The 17,872-nt window shown below is 36.0% G+C and overlaps 5 protein-coding genes and 1 long non-coding RNA gene across 6 annotated transcripts; 4 read left to right on the top strand and 2 right to left on the bottom strand.

Moving 5' to 3' along the window:
• Window positions 1–750: 750 nt before the first annotated feature.
• Window positions 751–2,913, top strand: LOC104734279 (uncharacterized). Its single transcript, XM_010453817.2, has 6 exons — window positions 751–1,089; window positions 1,388–1,529; window positions 1,650–1,734; window positions 1,816–1,863; window positions 1,970–2,070; window positions 2,496–2,913. The coding sequence occupies exons 1-6, from the start codon at window positions 909–911 to the stop codon at window positions 2,626–2,628; spliced, it is 690 nt and encodes a 229-aa protein (XP_010452119.2). The 5' UTR covers window positions 751–908; the 3' UTR covers window positions 2,629–2,913.
• Window positions 2,914–4,172: 1,259 nt separating this feature from the next.
• On the top strand, window positions 4,173–5,562 carry LOC104734281 (E3 ubiquitin-protein ligase SGR9, amyloplastic). Its single transcript, XM_010453818.3, has one exon. It carries the CDS (start codon window positions 4,458–4,460, stop codon window positions 5,292–5,294), a length of 837 nt encoding a protein of 278 aa, XP_010452120.2. The 5' UTR covers window positions 4,173–4,457; the 3' UTR covers window positions 5,295–5,562.
• Window positions 5,563–9,161: 3,599 nt separating this feature from the next.
• LOC147929085 (uncharacterized) lies at window positions 9,162–11,976 on the bottom strand. Its single transcript, XR_015577400.1, has 5 exons — window positions 11,835–11,976; window positions 11,457–11,709; window positions 10,530–11,310; window positions 9,721–9,888; window positions 9,162–9,622 (listed from the first exon to the last, which is right to left on the bottom strand). It is a non-coding gene; the product is annotated as an uncharacterized LOC147929085 (long non-coding RNA).
• LOC104708873 (putative protein phosphatase 2C 67) lies at window positions 10,402–12,192 on the top strand. Its single transcript, XM_019229028.2, has 4 exons — window positions 10,402–10,829; window positions 10,912–11,273; window positions 11,430–11,666; window positions 11,763–12,192. Exons 1-4 carry the CDS (start codon window positions 10,538–10,540, stop codon window positions 11,994–11,996), a joined length of 1,125 nt encoding a protein of 374 aa, XP_019084573.2. The 5' UTR covers window positions 10,402–10,537; the 3' UTR covers window positions 11,997–12,192.
• Window positions 12,193–12,309: 117 nt separating this feature from the next.
• On the bottom strand, window positions 12,310–14,686 carry LOC104734282 (protein MODIFIER OF SNC1 11). Its single transcript, XM_010453819.3, has 6 exons — window positions 14,180–14,686; window positions 13,926–14,015; window positions 13,688–13,828; window positions 13,525–13,585; window positions 13,356–13,422; window positions 12,310–13,260 (listed from the first exon to the last, which is right to left on the bottom strand). The coding sequence occupies exons 1-5, from the start codon at window positions 14,506–14,508 to the stop codon at window positions 13,393–13,395; spliced, it is 651 nt and encodes a 216-aa protein (XP_010452121.2). The 5' UTR covers window positions 14,509–14,686; the 3' UTR covers window positions 12,310–13,260; window positions 13,356–13,392.
• A 971-nt stretch (window positions 14,687–15,657) lies between these two features.
• Window positions 15,658–17,849, top strand: LOC104734284 (glutathione S-transferase L1). The gene is made up of 10 exons (XM_010453822.3): window positions 15,658–15,860; window positions 15,971–16,048; window positions 16,123–16,183; window positions 16,306–16,392; window positions 16,491–16,589; window positions 16,689–16,794; window positions 16,967–17,043; window positions 17,156–17,263; window positions 17,407–17,484; window positions 17,643–17,849. The coding sequence occupies exons 1-10, from the start codon at window positions 15,844–15,846 to the stop codon at window positions 17,643–17,645; spliced, it is 714 nt and encodes a 237-aa protein (XP_010452124.1). The 5' UTR covers window positions 15,658–15,843; the 3' UTR covers window positions 17,646–17,849.
• The last annotated feature ends 23 nt before the right edge of the window (window positions 17,850–17,872 follow it).

The raw sequence follows: 17,872 nt of genomic DNA on the forward strand, positions 1-17,872 counted from the left end.
AATCATGTTGATACTCTTCCAAGATGCATCCTATATAAACACCAATAAGGCTGTTAATATATAACCTACAATTATCTAGTTTATTGACTAACAAGATGCATCCAGATATAAGTTACAGAAACGATCCAACACACACAAAAAAAAAATTATCATCGGATACTACTAATTTCACTGGAGATTTGCATATATAACAGGAGGGAGAACTAAAAGTCTAAAAGCGAGAGTCTCGTGGATGGTACCTGACCGGGAGCGTAAGCTTGAGCAAGAGCAGCAGTGGAGGTATCAAGTTTGGACGGTGGAGGTAGTGAGATCAAAGCCTGCTTTTTATAGTGTTGGCCTCTCTGCTCGTCTCGTAGCTTTCGATTCCAATCTCTAACGACTCCAACCAATTCAATCTCCTCCGAATAAGAGATTCGCAACAGAGAACGAGAGAGAGAGGAAAGGAAAAACACAATCGGGCAAAAAAAAAATGGTTCTCAATAAAAGTCTTCATCCAACCCTGCCCTGACACGTCACAACCTCTTATATGAAATCGAATATACTAAATAAGAGTAGCTCTTCTTCTTTTATTTTCTTTCTGATTTATTTTTTTTCTACTTTTCCACTAAAACCTCTCTTAAAATCCCCGTTGAGGATAACCTAAGTTAATATGGTCAAGTAATTTTGTTTTCTTTAATCTTCTAATAATGTATATCGACCGTGTTGATGATGTTCAAAGTTATGGGCTTTGACCTGTTATATGGGCTTTTTAAAGATATATGTTAAACGCTGTCGTTTGGTATAATAGCTTCGAATCTGCTTCATTGTGTGTTTCGTGGTCGTGGTCGTCGTCGTCGTCGTCGTCACTGAGAGAGTCTCTCGATCTCTGTAGAGAAAAACCCTAAACATTTTTTTTTTCCGGTGAGAAAATGAGTATCATTCGTAGCGCGATCAGATCGAGTTTGTGTCTCCGGCAATCGGATCATTTAATTAGCCGTAGCTCTCTTCTCTTACTTCAGGATTCAAGGAAATGTCTATCTACCGCCACGGAGACGGAGCAGCCTCCTTCCTCTCCGTTACCACCGCCTCCGGGTCTTTCTCCGGGAGAAGGTTCTTTTCTTTTTCTTTCCCTTACATGTCTCTATTGTTTCTTTGAGAGTATGTTTTCCAATTTGTGAGGGTTTTGATTTGCTTGGAGTGAGTATATCTGAAGCTACTGTTTGGTTTCTAAGTTTAACCGTAGAGGCTATTATCGAAATTTTTATCCAAAAAAAGAGAAAGATTTGTTTATTTTGATTGATATAGAGGTAGAGAGCGTAGAAGGACTCTGGATTGTGATGTGTTTAGGACTTTAGCTCAATATGAAGTACGCTCATGTTCCTTGATCGTGTTTTTTTGTTCTTTCCAGGGAGGTTTTACGGGAAATTTTCAGGCTTTTCAAAACATTCTCTGAGGACTGATATTATGAACGTACTTGAGGGCTGCAATGTGACACCAGATGACCTCAAATTCAACTATCCGCGTGGTGGAAACTTAACCCCTGCGGCAGTGTAAGTTGTTAAGATTTATTTGAATTGTTGTTACATGTTTTTTTTTGGAAGCGGGAAATTTCAATTCCAAACTAACGAATTTTAATCCTTTTTCATTCTCGATGATGTTTGTATTATCAGTTTTGTCCAGTTCCCTTCCCTTTCAGCATATGATAGAGCACTTCGGAATATCGCAAAGAAAGGAAAGCTCTATAGATTAGAAAGGGTAATCCTTTTACTAATTATAGACTTCGTTTTTGTTATATGACTGTTTTAATCCGGAGTTGATTCCTTTGTCTATGATTAGGCTGCTCGTTCTCAGTGGGATCCAATTGTTCCTTTTGAGGGGAAAGTGGTAAGCTATATATTTTATGTCATAACTACATTGTTTATCGAGCTCTTGTTCTCAGACGACTGTGATTGGTACCAATTAGTATTTGATGAGATTTTATATTGTTTAGGTTGCACTGCATGGGCTTCCGGTGAATGCTATAACAGATGACATAGATAGGTTCTTATCTGGCTGTCTCTATTATCCTGGATCCATCCAATTCCTCACAGTGTGAGTAATTATTGGTTCACTAATTCTTATTTTTTTGGCTTTTACTCTTTCCGCATTTGATTAGTCATTAGTTCCACCAGTAGTCTTGCAAACCAAGTGCTCTTTTGTTTGATTAATCAGTTATAATGATTTTCCTGTACTGTTGGATTTAATCATATTACTCTCACTAGAATAAGCAATACATATATGTTAATAGTACAAAAGTAAAATGAACTTCTCCGAGAATTATAATAGGAGTGATAAAACCCACTCTGGACCGTCATAATCTTTTGTTTTCTTGACTACGACATTGTGACATTTTGTCATCTTGTTTGACACATCATATCTTCAGATCTTTGTGCTTTATGGTCGTGCTGTGTAGTAATTTCTGGATTACTGATAAAATAGGACATGAAACTATTTTAAAGCCTTCTTTTACCCTGCAGTCAAGGACTTGGAACTTCAAAGAGGGTGGCGTTGGTGCGTTTCACATCTCAGACTCAAGCAATGAATGCATACATTACAAAGAACAGGAACTTCCTTCTTAACCAACGAATCACATTGCAAGTTCTGCAGTAATATCTTAGTTCCCATTCCATTCTGGTGGTGTAATACAATGGTAAGAGATCCAAAGCGCATTTTTTGTGTCTTTACAGTTTGGATGTTCTAGGTCGATTTGATTATCAAAAATTTCCATCTCCAAACTTCATGATGCTAGAAAAACTATTGTTGTCTCTCTCCCTGTCTCAGTTGAATTTTATGAATAACAAATGTATGTGTCTTAGCAGAAGCAGAACGTCTCAGATAAGCAGATGTTACATTGTTAACTATGTGATATTTTTTCTCTCTTGTGTTTTGACTAAAGCTGTTATCTTTGGATGCCCATGTGGTGAAGTGATCCGTCTTGCTTTTAGAAAGTGAATGACTTTGTACTATTAAGGGTTCAGTGGGGGCACACTCTCACTAGTGCAATAGAAATCAAGCCCAGTAGAATAATATAATAATATTTTTAATTGTTCACTTGCTTTTCTCTAGTGGGTCATCTTTACTTGTCATTGAAGCATCTTGCTATCATATCTTCTCAGTTCTCACGGTAACCAATCTTTCTTCATGAGTCCCACTGGTTGCGTAGAAGATTTGATGCATTATAAAATTTGTAGATTCTATGATTAGGGAAACTGTACGTCCTTATGCTTGTAATTAAGATGTTCTTCACTAAACTCAATGGCCAAACCCCTCTAGTAGGATTTTCACTGATTTATGGATCAATCTAATTGGTGAGCTTTTTTTTGTTTGTCATAATGGTAAGTTTTTCTTTGGAATGAGGGGTAATTATGTCTAAACTCTAAACAGCCATTGAAGACTTTTCAGTTTTGATTTCCACCAAAATCATGTTTAGGGATTTGGGAGACATAAGAGTTTGTGAAAGTATGGACAACACACCGGGACAAATGCATAGAGGCTAGAGTTATAGAATGGTGTGGTCATCTGAATTATTAATATTTTCAACACTGTTTCTTGAAGACAACAGTTGAAAAGATAGAAGAAGCAATGGATTTAGCCAACTCTTTTGTTCTTGATATCTTATATAGTTTTGACTTTTGATCACCTTCCTCTTGTTTTGTGGCTTTTGTTTGGTCATATACACCAACCAATAAGAAGAATTCTCTTTGTCCTAAACAACAACATGAGTTCGGTTAATAATCTTATCTGATTATTTGGTATGAATGATGGGTTTTGTGCTTTGTGTGATTTGTGTTGTGAAAGTAGACAAGTTCCATATGGACAAGTAGATTTGTATAAACAGGCCTATCCAAGTTCTTACTATACTCCACAGACTCTTGTCTGGTCCCACTCTCACATGATCAAACTCTTAATTATTTTTGGTAAATGCTACTAAAATTATAGTTGGTTACACTGTAATCTCAAAAGTTTGGTTTAGACTGTGGAGTTAGAAACATTAGCAAAAGGTATAGTTTTCTAAATTTCTACACATAAGTACATAACCTAGTTCCAAAGAAATTCTTCGAAATTTCCTATTTTCAAGATTTGGAAGTTAAATGAAAACACTTTTTAATTGCATAAAGTTTGCAAGCTAATTATGTCTGTCACCAACAGTGGCATCAACACTTTTGCCAACTCTTCTCCATTCATTGCTTCTACACTTTATTCTCCAATTTCATATTTACATCTATCAATTAAATCAAAACCCCAAACAAGCAAAGCCGACAATAATCTCTTTTGTACCACACCCTATTTGTTTTTTCCTTAATAGAAAAATAACATTATTTTATTATTACTTTCACCAAACTCCTAATGACTTAATACATGTTATATAAGCAAAAGATTCATAAAAAAGGTGAAAGTGTCAAGAGCAGTGAGAAACGAAGCACACAAGATCCTCCGATATGGAAGAAGAAAACACCACGATCATCATGGCGTCACTCTCTACTCTTTCTCCTTCACACCTCACAAATCTCACTCACTCCATCCTCTCAATCTCCCACCACCATCGCCGCCGCCTCGCGGCCGTCCTGTCCTCTCCGACCCTTTTCTCCCTCACCCTCCGCCACCTCCTCTCTCTATCTCTTCCAGACAAAACCCACCTCATCGCCAACCATCTCATCTCACTCCTCCACCCTCTTCTCATCAACCGTAAACACCACTCTCTCACCAACATGAAGCTTCGGGACCTCGACGCTGTGGTCCTCCTCCTCTTTCTCTGCGAAACCCACCAGCTTAATCCAGATGTTTTAGAAGCTTCCGCCGATAATTGGCGGGAAATCCTCGGTAACATGTCCTCCGATACCATGTTAAGTAATAATTCCGGTCTCTGGACTTGCGATGCCGGAATCTTGATGCCGTACATAGAAACCCTAGTCAGATGCAAAAGATTCGTGGACATAATGGGAGGCTACAACCACCTTCGCCAGGGAGATCAGAAACAAGGCTACGAAGTTCCGGCGGCTAGAGCGGCAGTGGTGGCGTTACGTGCGGTTGAGGTATCGAAAGGCGCCGGAGAAGAAGTAGAATGCGTGATATGCAAGGAAGAGATGAGCGAAGGGAGAGATGTCTGCGAAATGCCATGTCAGCACTCGTTTCACTGGAAGTGTATATTGCCTTGGCTAAGCAAGAGGAACACGTGTCCTTCCTGTAGGTTTCAACTCCCCACCGACGATGTGTTCTCTGAGATCCAACGGTTATGGGAGATCCTCGTCAAGAGTAGTGACTTACACGTGGCGTGATCTCATATCGCGGTGATAGAAGCGTGTACATCGTTCGTTATCTAATAATAGTAAAGATATCTAATAAATAGTACGAGAGTGCTGTTACAGAGATAGGAGTGTTTGGACCGTTTTGATATAATAGAACTCATGAGGACTTTCGTTTCTTTTATTTTATTTTTAGCGGTTTTGTTATTAAATAAGTTCATACTAACACGAATAGGGATTTGTTGTAATAGAAATGAAATTAAGTAATTAAACAGATAAAGAAAATCAATTTTATGTGCTTCATGTATTAGCATTGGTTTTGACTTTTGATCGTGCGTAGTTAAATTTCTTTTTTCCATAATATCTATTTCTATATAGTCCAGTGATGTAAAATAATTAAAAAGACAGACAACAAAAAAAAGGTTGGGTCATATGCAGGATTTGAGTCGCGAGGAGTCGCTCTATATATGTTCTTCACAAAAAAAGAGTCGCTCAAAATCCTAAAAGGAACTAATGGGCCTATAAATATTCGAGCTTTCTACATTTGGGCCTTACACAACTAATACAAGCTATTTTGTTGTCCTTTTATTTCCTGGGCCAATTATACGACTTGATATAATAAAATAACGAAATAATATCTATTATATATAGCCGTCAATGAAGTTTTTAAATTTGATCGACCAATTAAATAGAGTTGATCAAGATGTCATGTGCAACTATTCTATCGTGAAAAGTCAGGAATACAAAGAAAAAGAAAGATAAATATTCTTATAATTTAAATTCGAAGTGAATTATTGTTTTTATTTTTATTTTTACGCGAAGTATTATTGTTAACAAACAGGAACGTAATAAATAATTTTAAACACAAAAACCATCGATAAAACTCTAAAACTTAACCTAAGGGTTTAAAAAAAAAATCCTCTAAAACTTAACTTAGGTTATTAAAAAAAACCTATCATGCATAGCTCCATAGAAGGTTTTTGGGATAAAGAGAAATGTCTTCGATGAGAACCACCTAAAAAGTATCTTAATTAGTTGCACGTATAAAGTGTGTCCGTCGAAGTGAAAGATAAGCCGTTCCTGGTGAGCAGATCAAATTGTCGAAGTATCTAGGTTCTTTTGTATATTTGCTCAATGGTTTGATGATTTCTTTGTCTTGTTTTTTGAATTTGTGTAGTTAGAAGAAATATAATTTCAATGTTATCGTGGTCTAATTCGCAATTCCAGATCTTAATTAACTTAAGTTAATATAATACACATAATATAATATATATACATGCATACTGTAAGTTTCTATGATAAAGATTCTAACACTTTTTTTAAAATTGCTGAAAATGATGATGAATGATTGATGTTTTGATACTTTCACATATATTAAGAAAATTTTTAGTTTTTATTTATAAATTAATTTATAATTACTTTTTGGTAAAGAGATAAAATATAAACCAATAACAATTCAAAAAATTTAAATATTTTCAATGATTATTTCTTGAAGTTTACAAAACATCAATATTTGTGAAACAAAAAAATATTCCAAATCATCAATTTTTATGAGACAAAAGGAGTAATAAGTTACATTGCAAGGTAGCTAAGATGAGATATCTAATAAAAAGTACAAAATTGAGTGACAGTAGTACGTCCGGATACAATTGCAACTAGCTAGATAACAAAACAAGGAAAATCTAATATTTTATAAATTGTAAGTTAATTAATTATAATGTGACGAGATGATACAGTACTACTACAATACGAAGAACACTAGTTACTAGATAGATAGTGTTGTGATAATATGTCAAGGTTTGGTTCGACCAGACAATATGGGACCTTCACGATGTCTGTCTCATGTTTCCTGCATGCCATGCATTCTATTTACTCTCTTCTTCTCTACGTGCCCACGTCTGCACTTTAATTCATTTTCTTATTTATCATCTGTCAAAACATGACTTAAAGAAAAGGTTAGTATATGTAGACATATAATCAGGCTGCATATAATTAGCTAAACAGATTCTTTTCCTAAAGGGTAGTGTAGGTTCAGTTTACTTGTAAACCTAGGTTTATCGAAAGATGAGATGTACTTAAATGCTCGTTTATATTGTACTCCAAATTATATAGAGATAACATCAGAAGGGTTTTCAAAATCAGAGACAGTCTCGATTTTGGTGCATTCAGTTTCTTATTAACTGATGATTTCAATATAAAACCAAATTAGTCTTAATTTAATTGATATACTTGTGATTCTTTTTTTTTTTTTAATAACGATTTTGTCTTATATAGTTTACTCGATGCATGCGAGGAAAACTTTGTAGAATTACATACCATAGATGCCGCAAAAATTGAAGTAACAACATAATCTGTCACTTTGAGCTATGGTATTTACTAATATTCGCTTTTTTATTCATTGGTATTCAATTGTTTTGGCTATAAATGCATATTAAGTCAAGTTTTATACATACAATATAGTAATACGTTACTGTATGCGGAGTTTACAAGAAGTTTGTACCATTATGATTCACAAGGAAACGAAGAGAATATATATTAATTCATGGACGTGAAGTAATATATATGTTGGTCCTTTAAACTAGGTTTTGTGGATATATAGTTCATTTCGATTTAGTTTGCTATTGTTGTTTCTCTATATATCAAAAATCAAGTCAACTGGAAACATTATAACTTGAGATTATATAGTGTGTAATACCTACTTGCACATTCTACCTTGATAAATAAAACATTTGAATTACAATATAACATTATACTAAACTTGAAAGTTACTAAAAAGAAGTAGGTTAATGTCTTAATGAATGTTGAATAAAACAAATGGTAAGCTACAATATTAAACAATACAATAGAAAACAAAGCTAAGTAAGATGTAAAAGAAGCTAAAGAGATAGACTGACATCCATGCTCCCTCAACCAAAAGACAAAACACAGTGCATCAATGGCCCAGCTGTCACCACAACTCCTTTTTTTTCTATAATATGGGAACTTGTTTTATTTTCTATTTTATATATATTCTTCTTTCTGTAAAAGAATGTGTTTTCGATATATTTCATGAATGTTGTACATAGATGTATTTATACAAGAGTAACTAGGAGGAGTCTAGGTTTAGCTAATTACAATAGTTTTCTAAAGTATACATAATCAGAATATATGATATGATATGATATGATATTGAGAATCACAATCATATCACTATCATATCTCTAATACGCCCCCTCAAGATGGACGAGCGGGAGCTACTCCAATCTTGTTTCTTAGGTTGATGAACCGTGCACGAGGCAATGGTTTAGTTAAAGCATTAGCCAGTTGATCTTGAGTGTTGACATGAAGCATCAGGCAATGGTTTCTTGTTTCTTATAACTTCTTTAATCAAAACGAGACTGAAGTTCAATTTTCGTAATAAAAGATAAGAAATTAATGAAGGGTAGGAAGCACATGAAAATACACTGTACTGTGATGGTGCATTCAAGGACCCTTCAATACGTTCGAAGGCCACATGTGTTTCCCACAAAATGGTTCAATATTTAATCGGTCCATATATGAGAGTTATTTGATATGCTAGGGGAAAATGTACCTGGACCATTCTTTCTATTTGTATTAGACCTATCTACACGTGATTTTCTTACTCTTTTGATTTGACTTTAGATCTATAGCATCAAAATTTTAACCAAATTATGCGTCAAGTCACACGATCTAGCCGACACCATTTGATGAGATTGGCCTTGTCGAACTAGTGGAACCGTCATATGATTAATCAAATATCAGCAATGAATGAACCCCTTTGTCAGGATTGATTAGCAAGTGGAACTGAATCCCCAATATCAACATCTCAATGGGTTAAACCTAAAACCTCTTTTGTATTGAGTTGTGGAACGTAAATCATCATGCATGTTCTTGTTCAAAGATCGGATTAGGGAACCTTATCATTAAGAGAAAAAAAAAACAAGTGGACGCGTTTAACCAACCCACTTGTTGAATTCTGAATTTCGAAGCACAACAAAAAGGTATAGATGACAAAAAACGAAAACTCAATCTAACTTAGACATATATGCATTGGATAATATAGAAATTTGAACATCTCGTTGATGGTTCTCTCCACCGTAACGAAAATTCAATCTAACTTCGACATATGAAACTAGACAATCGAACACCTCGTTATAATGTAATTGGTCTATCAACACACGACAGTGGTTCTCTCTACCGTAACATCAAATCTGTGGATCCTTGTGAACAGAAAAAAACGATGAAGGAACAGGGGAAGGCCAATGAGGGTCATGCAAAATGGAACTTAGGAAAAGGACCAAAAATATCCATCCTCTTTGGAAATTCATTTCAACCCCATAATCCATGATATGAATTTCGATCTGAATCTCACAACAAGTAAGAGATCAGATTTTGATAACATTAAAGGAAGAAAAAATAAAGTAAAAAAGAAGACAAGAGACTGAGAAAAGGGCAAAACCTGTAGGGGTTAAGACAGCTAAGAGTGTTCCTCAGTCGCCCCACAAATGTCTTCTCTCCTCTCTCTTCAGTCTTTCTCAGCTCTCAAATCTTTAAATGGTTCCAAGTTCAATGCTCCAAAAACCCACGCCCACACATGCATCCTATGACCTTTCTTTTTATCCATTTTCTTCCCACAAATTATCAATTTACAAGATAATGAGGTATAAAGACACTAACAAACAACCAATGTGAAACAAACATTTTACTAGTACTACTAAGAAGTCATAAATCATATAATTTACTCATACCCTGATCCTATTCTATGTACATATGTTTTCATTTAGTCTAACTGTGACTGTTTTGATTGTGAACATTCTTGCTTTGTAAGTTTACAAGATTAACTTGCAAGCAAGGGAGAGACGCTTTTAAAGCAAAAAATACTACATGATATAAATATAGCAGAACGTAGAAAAGAATATGACAGCTTTTACTTAACCCTACTAAGACAGAGGATCATCATGGAACAGTAAAGAGGAGAATCTCTGAATATCCACTTTAAACTACTGCCCTCTTGTCTTAACTCTCAGAATCATTTAATTTTTCAGTTATTTTGACCCATACCATTTTGTCCTCTTTCCCTGGTTTCCAACACCTTCACACTTATTCTAGGGCTTCCACGGCTATATATATATATGGTACCTTTTATTGAACTTGAAACTCAAAAATCACAACCAGCACCACTGCTACCCCTTGTTATTAGTATTCCTACCAGTTTAACCCGTATAGTTTTATCTGTTTATATTAGGATATTGCTCGAAGAGTACATACCTGGGAAGATGGTTAAACCCTGTTGGAGAGTAGGTGCCAGCATGGAGAGAAGTAAGACCAATCCCACAAAGATTGATGGCTTGACATGGTATAAAGATCTTGGCCTTCACACCTTTGGAGAGTTTTCGATGGCAATGATCCAAGCCAACAGTGTGATGGAGGATCAGTGCCAGATCGAATCAGGGCCACTGACATTCAACAATACGACAGTTCAAGGCACATTTGTTGGAGTATACGATGGCCATGGAGGTCCAGAGGCATCCAGATTCATTGCAGACAACATCTTCCCCAAGTTAAAGAGTAAGACACCACCATTCTCCTTCTTTATTTCCTCATTCTTGGATATTTCAGGCATACTAACACTCATGTCTGACATGAACAGAGTTTGCTACTGAGGGTAGGGAGATTTCAGAGCAGGTGATCAGCAAAACATTTGCAGAGACAGACAAAGATTTTCTCAACGCAGTGAAGAAGCAATGGCCCACGAACCCACAGATGGCATCAGTAGGGTCTTGTTGCTTGGCAGGAGTGATATGCAACGGATTAGTGTATATTGCAAACACGGGTGATTCCAGAGCTGTGCTGGGCAGATCTGAGAGAGGTGGAGTGAGAGCTGTTCAGTTATCGGTAGAACACAATGCCAATCTAGAGTCTGCGAGGCAAGAGCTATGGTCAATGCATCCTAATGACCCCAACATTCTTGTGATGAAGCACAGGATGTGGCGGGTGAAAGGCGTCATCCAGGTAAACATTCATACATGATGATTACACATTTGAAAACCTGCACAGAGCTTTGTCTCATCAGTTTCTATGGCATACAAAAGCTTAAGAAAATCATCTAGCCATATCTTGCGTAAGGATGTAAAACTGACTAGCAATTGTGTGATGACCTTTAAACAGGTCACAAAATCCATAGGTGACGCATACCTCAAAAGAGCAGAGTTCAACAGAGAACCTTTGCTGCCCAAATTCAGATTACCAGAACATTTCACTAAGCCAATCCTTAGTGCGGATCCATCAGTCACCGTTACCCGGCTTACTCCAAAAGACGAGTTTATGATTCTTGCTTCAGATGGGCTTTGGGAGCATCTTAGCAACCAGGAAGCTGTTGATATTGTACATAATGCCCCTCGCCAAGTAAGTTCAATGCCTAGGCCATATCTCACGGGTTACCACCTGTCTGTTGCACAATTTGCACACAAGAATTAATTGTTAATATTTTCATAATCCCAGGGAATAGCAAGGAGACTACTCAAAGCTGCATTGAAGGAAGCAGCAAAGAAAAGAGAGATGAGATACGCAGACCTAAAAGAGATCCATCCAGGTGTTAGAAGGCATTTCCACGACGATATAACTGTTATCGTGATCTATCTCAACCCCAATCCGATCAAAACCAATGCTTGGGCATCTCCTCTGTCAATTAGAGGAGGGTTTGACAGAGGATACCCAATGCATTCATCATCATGAACAGATCTTACAGCAACAACTCATGCTATGTGAAGGAAAAAAACTGGAGCCACGGTCAAAGAAAGAACAATTAGTATAGCTAGAACGAATATTAAGTTTATGAGATCTTTGATATATTCTCTACAAGAAATTGATGAATTCTCAATTCTCATGTACCCCTGTATGCAAATTATACACGAGGATAACTTAGATAAAAGATCAGCAATGTCAATGATGGCAAGAATTGGAAACAAATTACGTTGCAGAATATTAACGTATAGGCACAAGCGAGAAGATGACCAGCAAATGTGAATACAAAGACAACAATAAGAAATAAGTAGCAAAAGTAAACATTACATTCCCTTTATAAAAGTTTTCTGGCGCTTGATTCAAAATTATCAGAAAGCAAGTATCAACAAAGTTTATCTAAAATCTATTACAGAAACAAACGACATTGTGTAGCATCAGAAAGCCAAGCAAAGTTTCAGTCCCACGAACACAGATTCAGAATTTGAGGCTCTCTTTTCTTCACCGCCATAGTGACCAGAGAAATGGAAACCAACAAATACCTCTATAGTTCTAATGATGTCTTACATGACAAAGGAATTCCGAAGTAGCACAGCTTGAGAGGTCATATGAAAATAAGCAAAGAAAGAACGATACATGGTTATGGGATCCATTTAGCATGCAATATTCGCAGTCAAGCACAGAACAGCAGTAAACCAGCTTACTTTAGTGACCACTGACTTTCATAAGATAAAATAGGCCTACTTTTTTAAGAAAACGGATTGGCACAACTCAAAAGTATTCAACACTTCTAACTAGACTTCAAAACAGCAAAAAAACTCACTTTTCATAAATATTTGCTGCATGCAGTACAAATTCTCTATTGCTGCTGCTTGTGCTTGATACGAATATGCAATATTAAAAGGACCATCCACAGAAATTTAAATGAAATTAAGGCATTACTCAAGCTATACTTACCACTTTAAGAACCTGCAACATAGAAAACGTCAATACCAGCCACTTCAGAATTCCTAGGTCCTAACACATTGATAATTGCCATTTTAAGACAATCAGAACTATAGGTTTACTTATTGGTTTCTCAAGATCTCATCTGGTGACAAGCTTAGCTTCCGTCCATCTGAGAGAATCGTTGCATGACCACAAAACCTTGCTCCACGACCGAACTTCGAACTTAATAAACATACGGGGACTTCTAATTCAGAAATAAAGAGAGAATGAAGCAGCCAGTGAGGGAATCATAAAAACGCTAGTACACTACCTGCCAAAACCAAAGATTGGGGAGTCAGATACGAGAAAGAAACCAGGTATCAACAGGATTTTGCAAAGCAATAAGAAGTATTTCGATAAACCCACCTAACTACAAAGACAAAAGATACTTTATTCAGGAACCTTAGGCAGCGTTTCCTGATACAGCTGCCTCCTGATGAAACAATGAGTTGAAAAAGAGACACCAATTAGCTTTTCTATTAATCATCTGATTCTAACACAATGGGAGAAAGAATAGAAATTAAAGAACGTTTACCTTGCCAATATTTTGCTTTCCAGGTAAATCTGAAGATGGATCCGAAGCCCCTTTTGAAAACCTAATGATGGATAAGTCACAAACCACAAAATCAATTACTGAAAAAACAAACATTGCACACTACTTCATGGATAAACAGAAATTGGGTTGAAAAGAAAAGTACCTCAATGCTCTAGCTTTGCGTTTATCTTCTTCAGCGGAATCAACTTTAGTCTCTTTCCCAAAACGTGCGAGCCTAGCTTTCTTCTTTGCCTCTTCGTCAGTCTTATCAGCAGCAGTAGAGGTTGCAGGAGAAACCCCAAATCTGTTTGAAATACAAAAGGGAGTATGAAACATCACAAAACCAAGTATTAAAGCAATAAACAAACTATCAAGCACAAAGAAAGCATTGTGTAAAATACCTATCAGCTCTAGCCTTTCGCTTCAATTCCTCGGCTTTCTTCGTTCCCGCTGTGTCATTCACAGAGGCTGCTGCTGCTACCGAACCAAACCTGCATCGAGGGTAAAATTCGTATCAATCTCGCCGACAATACGCGTTACTAATGGTTCTTTAAGAATCCGAAACAAAAAGAACATCGATTCGTAACCCTAATTTTGGCAAAAACCCTAAATACAACATAGAATCCAAAGAAAACACTTTGATGAAAAGTCTTACCTCTCAGCACGAGAATTGCGCTTCTCCTCTTCGGTTAGCTTCACAGAAACCCCAAACCTCTCAGCACGTCGAATCTTCTTCTGAATATCATCGACCGGAGATATATCCCCAGAATCAGCCCCAGCAATAGATCCAATAGCATTAGTGTCAGCTTCGTCCTTTTTCTCACCAGAAACATCTGAGAGACCCTTTAATTCTCCGTCGATAATGTCGTCGGTACGATCTGGCTCCACAGTGTTGAGGTCTACGATTTTCGCAGGTTTTTCACCAGTAGTAAGCCCTCCGCCATTCGAAATTGTAGCCGTGACCTTGTCTCCGTTGTTCGCCATGGAATCGCTCGTAGCTTCGCTTCGAGATTCGTTCGAGATTTTTTTTTTTTTTTTTTTTTTTGGTTTTGCGATTTAGCCGAAGAATAGGTAGGGTTACAGTTAAACAGTCTCTCGGGATTTTTTAATAAAGCCCTGGAACGAAGGGTAATATCGTCTTGAAATAATAATGGACCGAATTGGATCTAAAATAGTCCGATCCATTTAACTTATTATTAGCCCACCCGAACTAGGGTTTAATATAGTCTACTCAGATAAAGTATGAAACGACAACGTTTTAGGTCTTTATATATTTTATCACCACAATATATGAATTATGTCGAGCTTCTCCAGTCTCCACCACCAATCGGATTGGAACTTAGTTTAGTTGTTTAGCATCCCTCGTCTTTGTTACTCTTGTATATGCATGTCTCTTTCCAACACTTGTTCCTGCTTGTAGGTATTGTTGCACTTTCCTATCAGCGCCGAATTTAATTAATTAGTCATCGATTAGGGATAAAATGGATCGAAACTTTGTTTAATCTTTGTGTCTCAATGTATTGTTGTGTGTTTGGCCTCTTTATTTGGATATATTCTGTGACTATGTGAATATAAAAAGTATTCTTGCTCGGAAAATGAATAGTATGAAGAATTTGGTTCATAATTTCACCTTATGTTTTGTAGAAAAGAAAAGGAATTGAGATATACTTTATAAATTATACGAAATTGAGCATATATGATTTGGTGAGGTTGCCTTAAACGGTGTGGGAGATATATAACAGCATGAGCCTTTTGACCACTATTTTTATTCCCCCTTTACTAATTTTGTTTATATATGTGTGTGTCCACTTTGTCCCAATTGTCATAATGTTTTCGACTAAAAGCAAATTTAATAGTGTTCTTCCTACTGAAATTTATATCAAATCATTTACCAGAATTTTCCTCTAAACTTGTTTTCATTTAATATAAAAACTCATAACGTCAAAACTAAATAAATAAATAACAACAATAATAGTTTGAGCTTATTAGTATTCCCGCAAACAAAGTCTTTTCCAGAAGCTTTAGTTCAAATCTTTGACCCTCGCAATGAAAAATTAGAAAGTTCAACGACAGAGATAATCAAACGCTGACGTGTTTTTATCTTTTTATATTGAAAGTCACGGTTGGTTTTTTACCAAAAAAAAGTCACGGTTGGTGGTGCGATAAGCATGAACCTAGCCTCTAATTCCAGTGCAGTTTCCATTGAGTGTATATATATATGTATATATAAACACGTTGTTTTATATGTTTAATCCATAAGTTCCTGCAAAACATCATTCTGTAAATCCCCTGAAATAACAACTCTTACCGATCCTCTCCATGGCTCTATCTCCTCAGTAAGATCATATTCTACTTTATGAGGTTTCTTGATTATTATTTATAGAGTTGAATTTATCGTCATGTTAAATCTAAATTTCTTTCCTTTTGATTGTATTTCTTTATCAAGAAAAATTATCGTAGAAGATCGTCAAGTTCCCCTCGATGCTACATCCGATCCACCTGCTCTGTTCGACGGTACCACGAGGTTTTAATTTTTATCTTCTATAAACAATTGTTGATTTTCGATGTATTTGCTAATTAAAATTTAAAACAAACAAGGTTGTACATGACCTACACCTGCCCATTTGCACAACGTGTTTGGATTACCAGAAACCTCAAGGTACTTGATTTTTTATTTTATTTTTGGTTGTGTCACTGTGTGTAAGTAAATTGAGAACGAGACTTAAAAATTTTGAAAGCAAGATTGGTTTATATTCGTTTTGATGTTTGGGTGTGTTCTAGGGTCTGCAAGAGGAGATCAAATTAGTTCCTATAGACCTTTTTAATAGGCCAGCTTGGTACAAGGAGATAGTAAATCCTGCTAACAAGGTGACCGATATTTGATAAATCCTTATAAACTAATTAATTAAGGTTCCTTCAAAAGTGACAATAACAAGAGTCTAAGATTGTGATGATGATATATGTAGGTGCCGGCCCTTGAACATGATGGGAAAATCATAGGGGAGAGTCTTGATTTAATCAAATATGTCGATAGCAACTTCAACGGGCCTTCACTTTATCCCGAGGTAAGATCTTGTTCGGATGTTATAGAGCTCGTTATTTTCATCATGTGATGTGATAATCTTTGAATGGTATGTTTTATTAATTACTTATTTTTGGTCTAGGATCCTGCGAAGAGAGAGTTTGGCGAAGACTTGTTGAAATATGTTGATGCAACATTCGTAAAAACCGTGTTTGGCTCTTTCAAAGGTGACCCAGTTAAGGAAACAGGTAAGGTTGATTTTTGATAGGCTTGTTAATTGTATATGTGAGACCTTGATTGTATACTATACGTTTACATTTAGTATACATTTTTTCTGAATATATATATTATTAGCACGAGCCAAAATTTCAGAAGTAGGAGCTGAAATTAATGAACTTGTGTGTTTTTAATTTGACGCAGCATCGGTCTTTGATCACGTGGAAAATGCTTTGAAGAAGTTTGATGATGGTCCATTCTTCCTCGGCGAGCTTAGTCTGGTATAAAATGTCGTCTTACGAAAAATAATAATAATAATAATAATAAAAATGAACCTTCTATAATGTTTCAATATGGTTACAAAAGTTTTCTCGATTTTGTTTATTTTTCCAGGTTGATATAGCATATCTACCATTTATCGAACGATTTCAAGTCTTCCTGGACGAAGTTTTTAAATACGAAATTATAATCGGACGTCCGAACCTAGCTACTTGGATTGAGGTACACACATGCTGATGCATCTGATATATATATATATATATATATATATATATATATATATATATGCACATGAACATGGTAAAGCTTTTTAATATGATTTAGCTGCTTGATCAATTGCTTTAACTATAATGTTGCACGTGCAGAAAATGAATAAGATGATTGCATATACGCAGACGAAAACCGACTCGGATTATACCGTTAACTATTTCAAGAAGTTCATGGTACGCACGAGCTTCTAAATACTCAACGAATAACCAAAATGGTTTTCCTAAAACGGTTTAATTTCACGTTTACTTGGCCATTTTTGTCTTCCTCAATTTCGGTTTAACGTACGTTCTATAACAAAACTAACTGATTATTCCGGATTTTCTTTTTGCAGTAAAAGTACCAAATCAAGTGGACCGTGTCGTGGGTAACGATGCCATGGTGGCTTATAAAGAAGAAAGATTACTCCCTCTTGAGAGTGCATGTTACAAATATCTGGATTTGGTATTGTTAGTTTGATATATATAATATAATAAGAAAGATTTGGTTATTGTATTTACCTGTTACTTTTAAGTTTAAACAAAAGAGAGAGACATGGTTACTTCTGGTGCTTGGATTTTACAA

This window comes from Camelina sativa, chromosome 13 (assembly GCF_030686135.1).
Source record: "Camelina sativa cultivar CO46 ecotype springtype chromosome 13, ASM3068613v1".
NCBI lineage: Eukaryota > Viridiplantae > Streptophyta > Magnoliopsida > Brassicales > Brassicaceae > Camelina > Camelina sativa.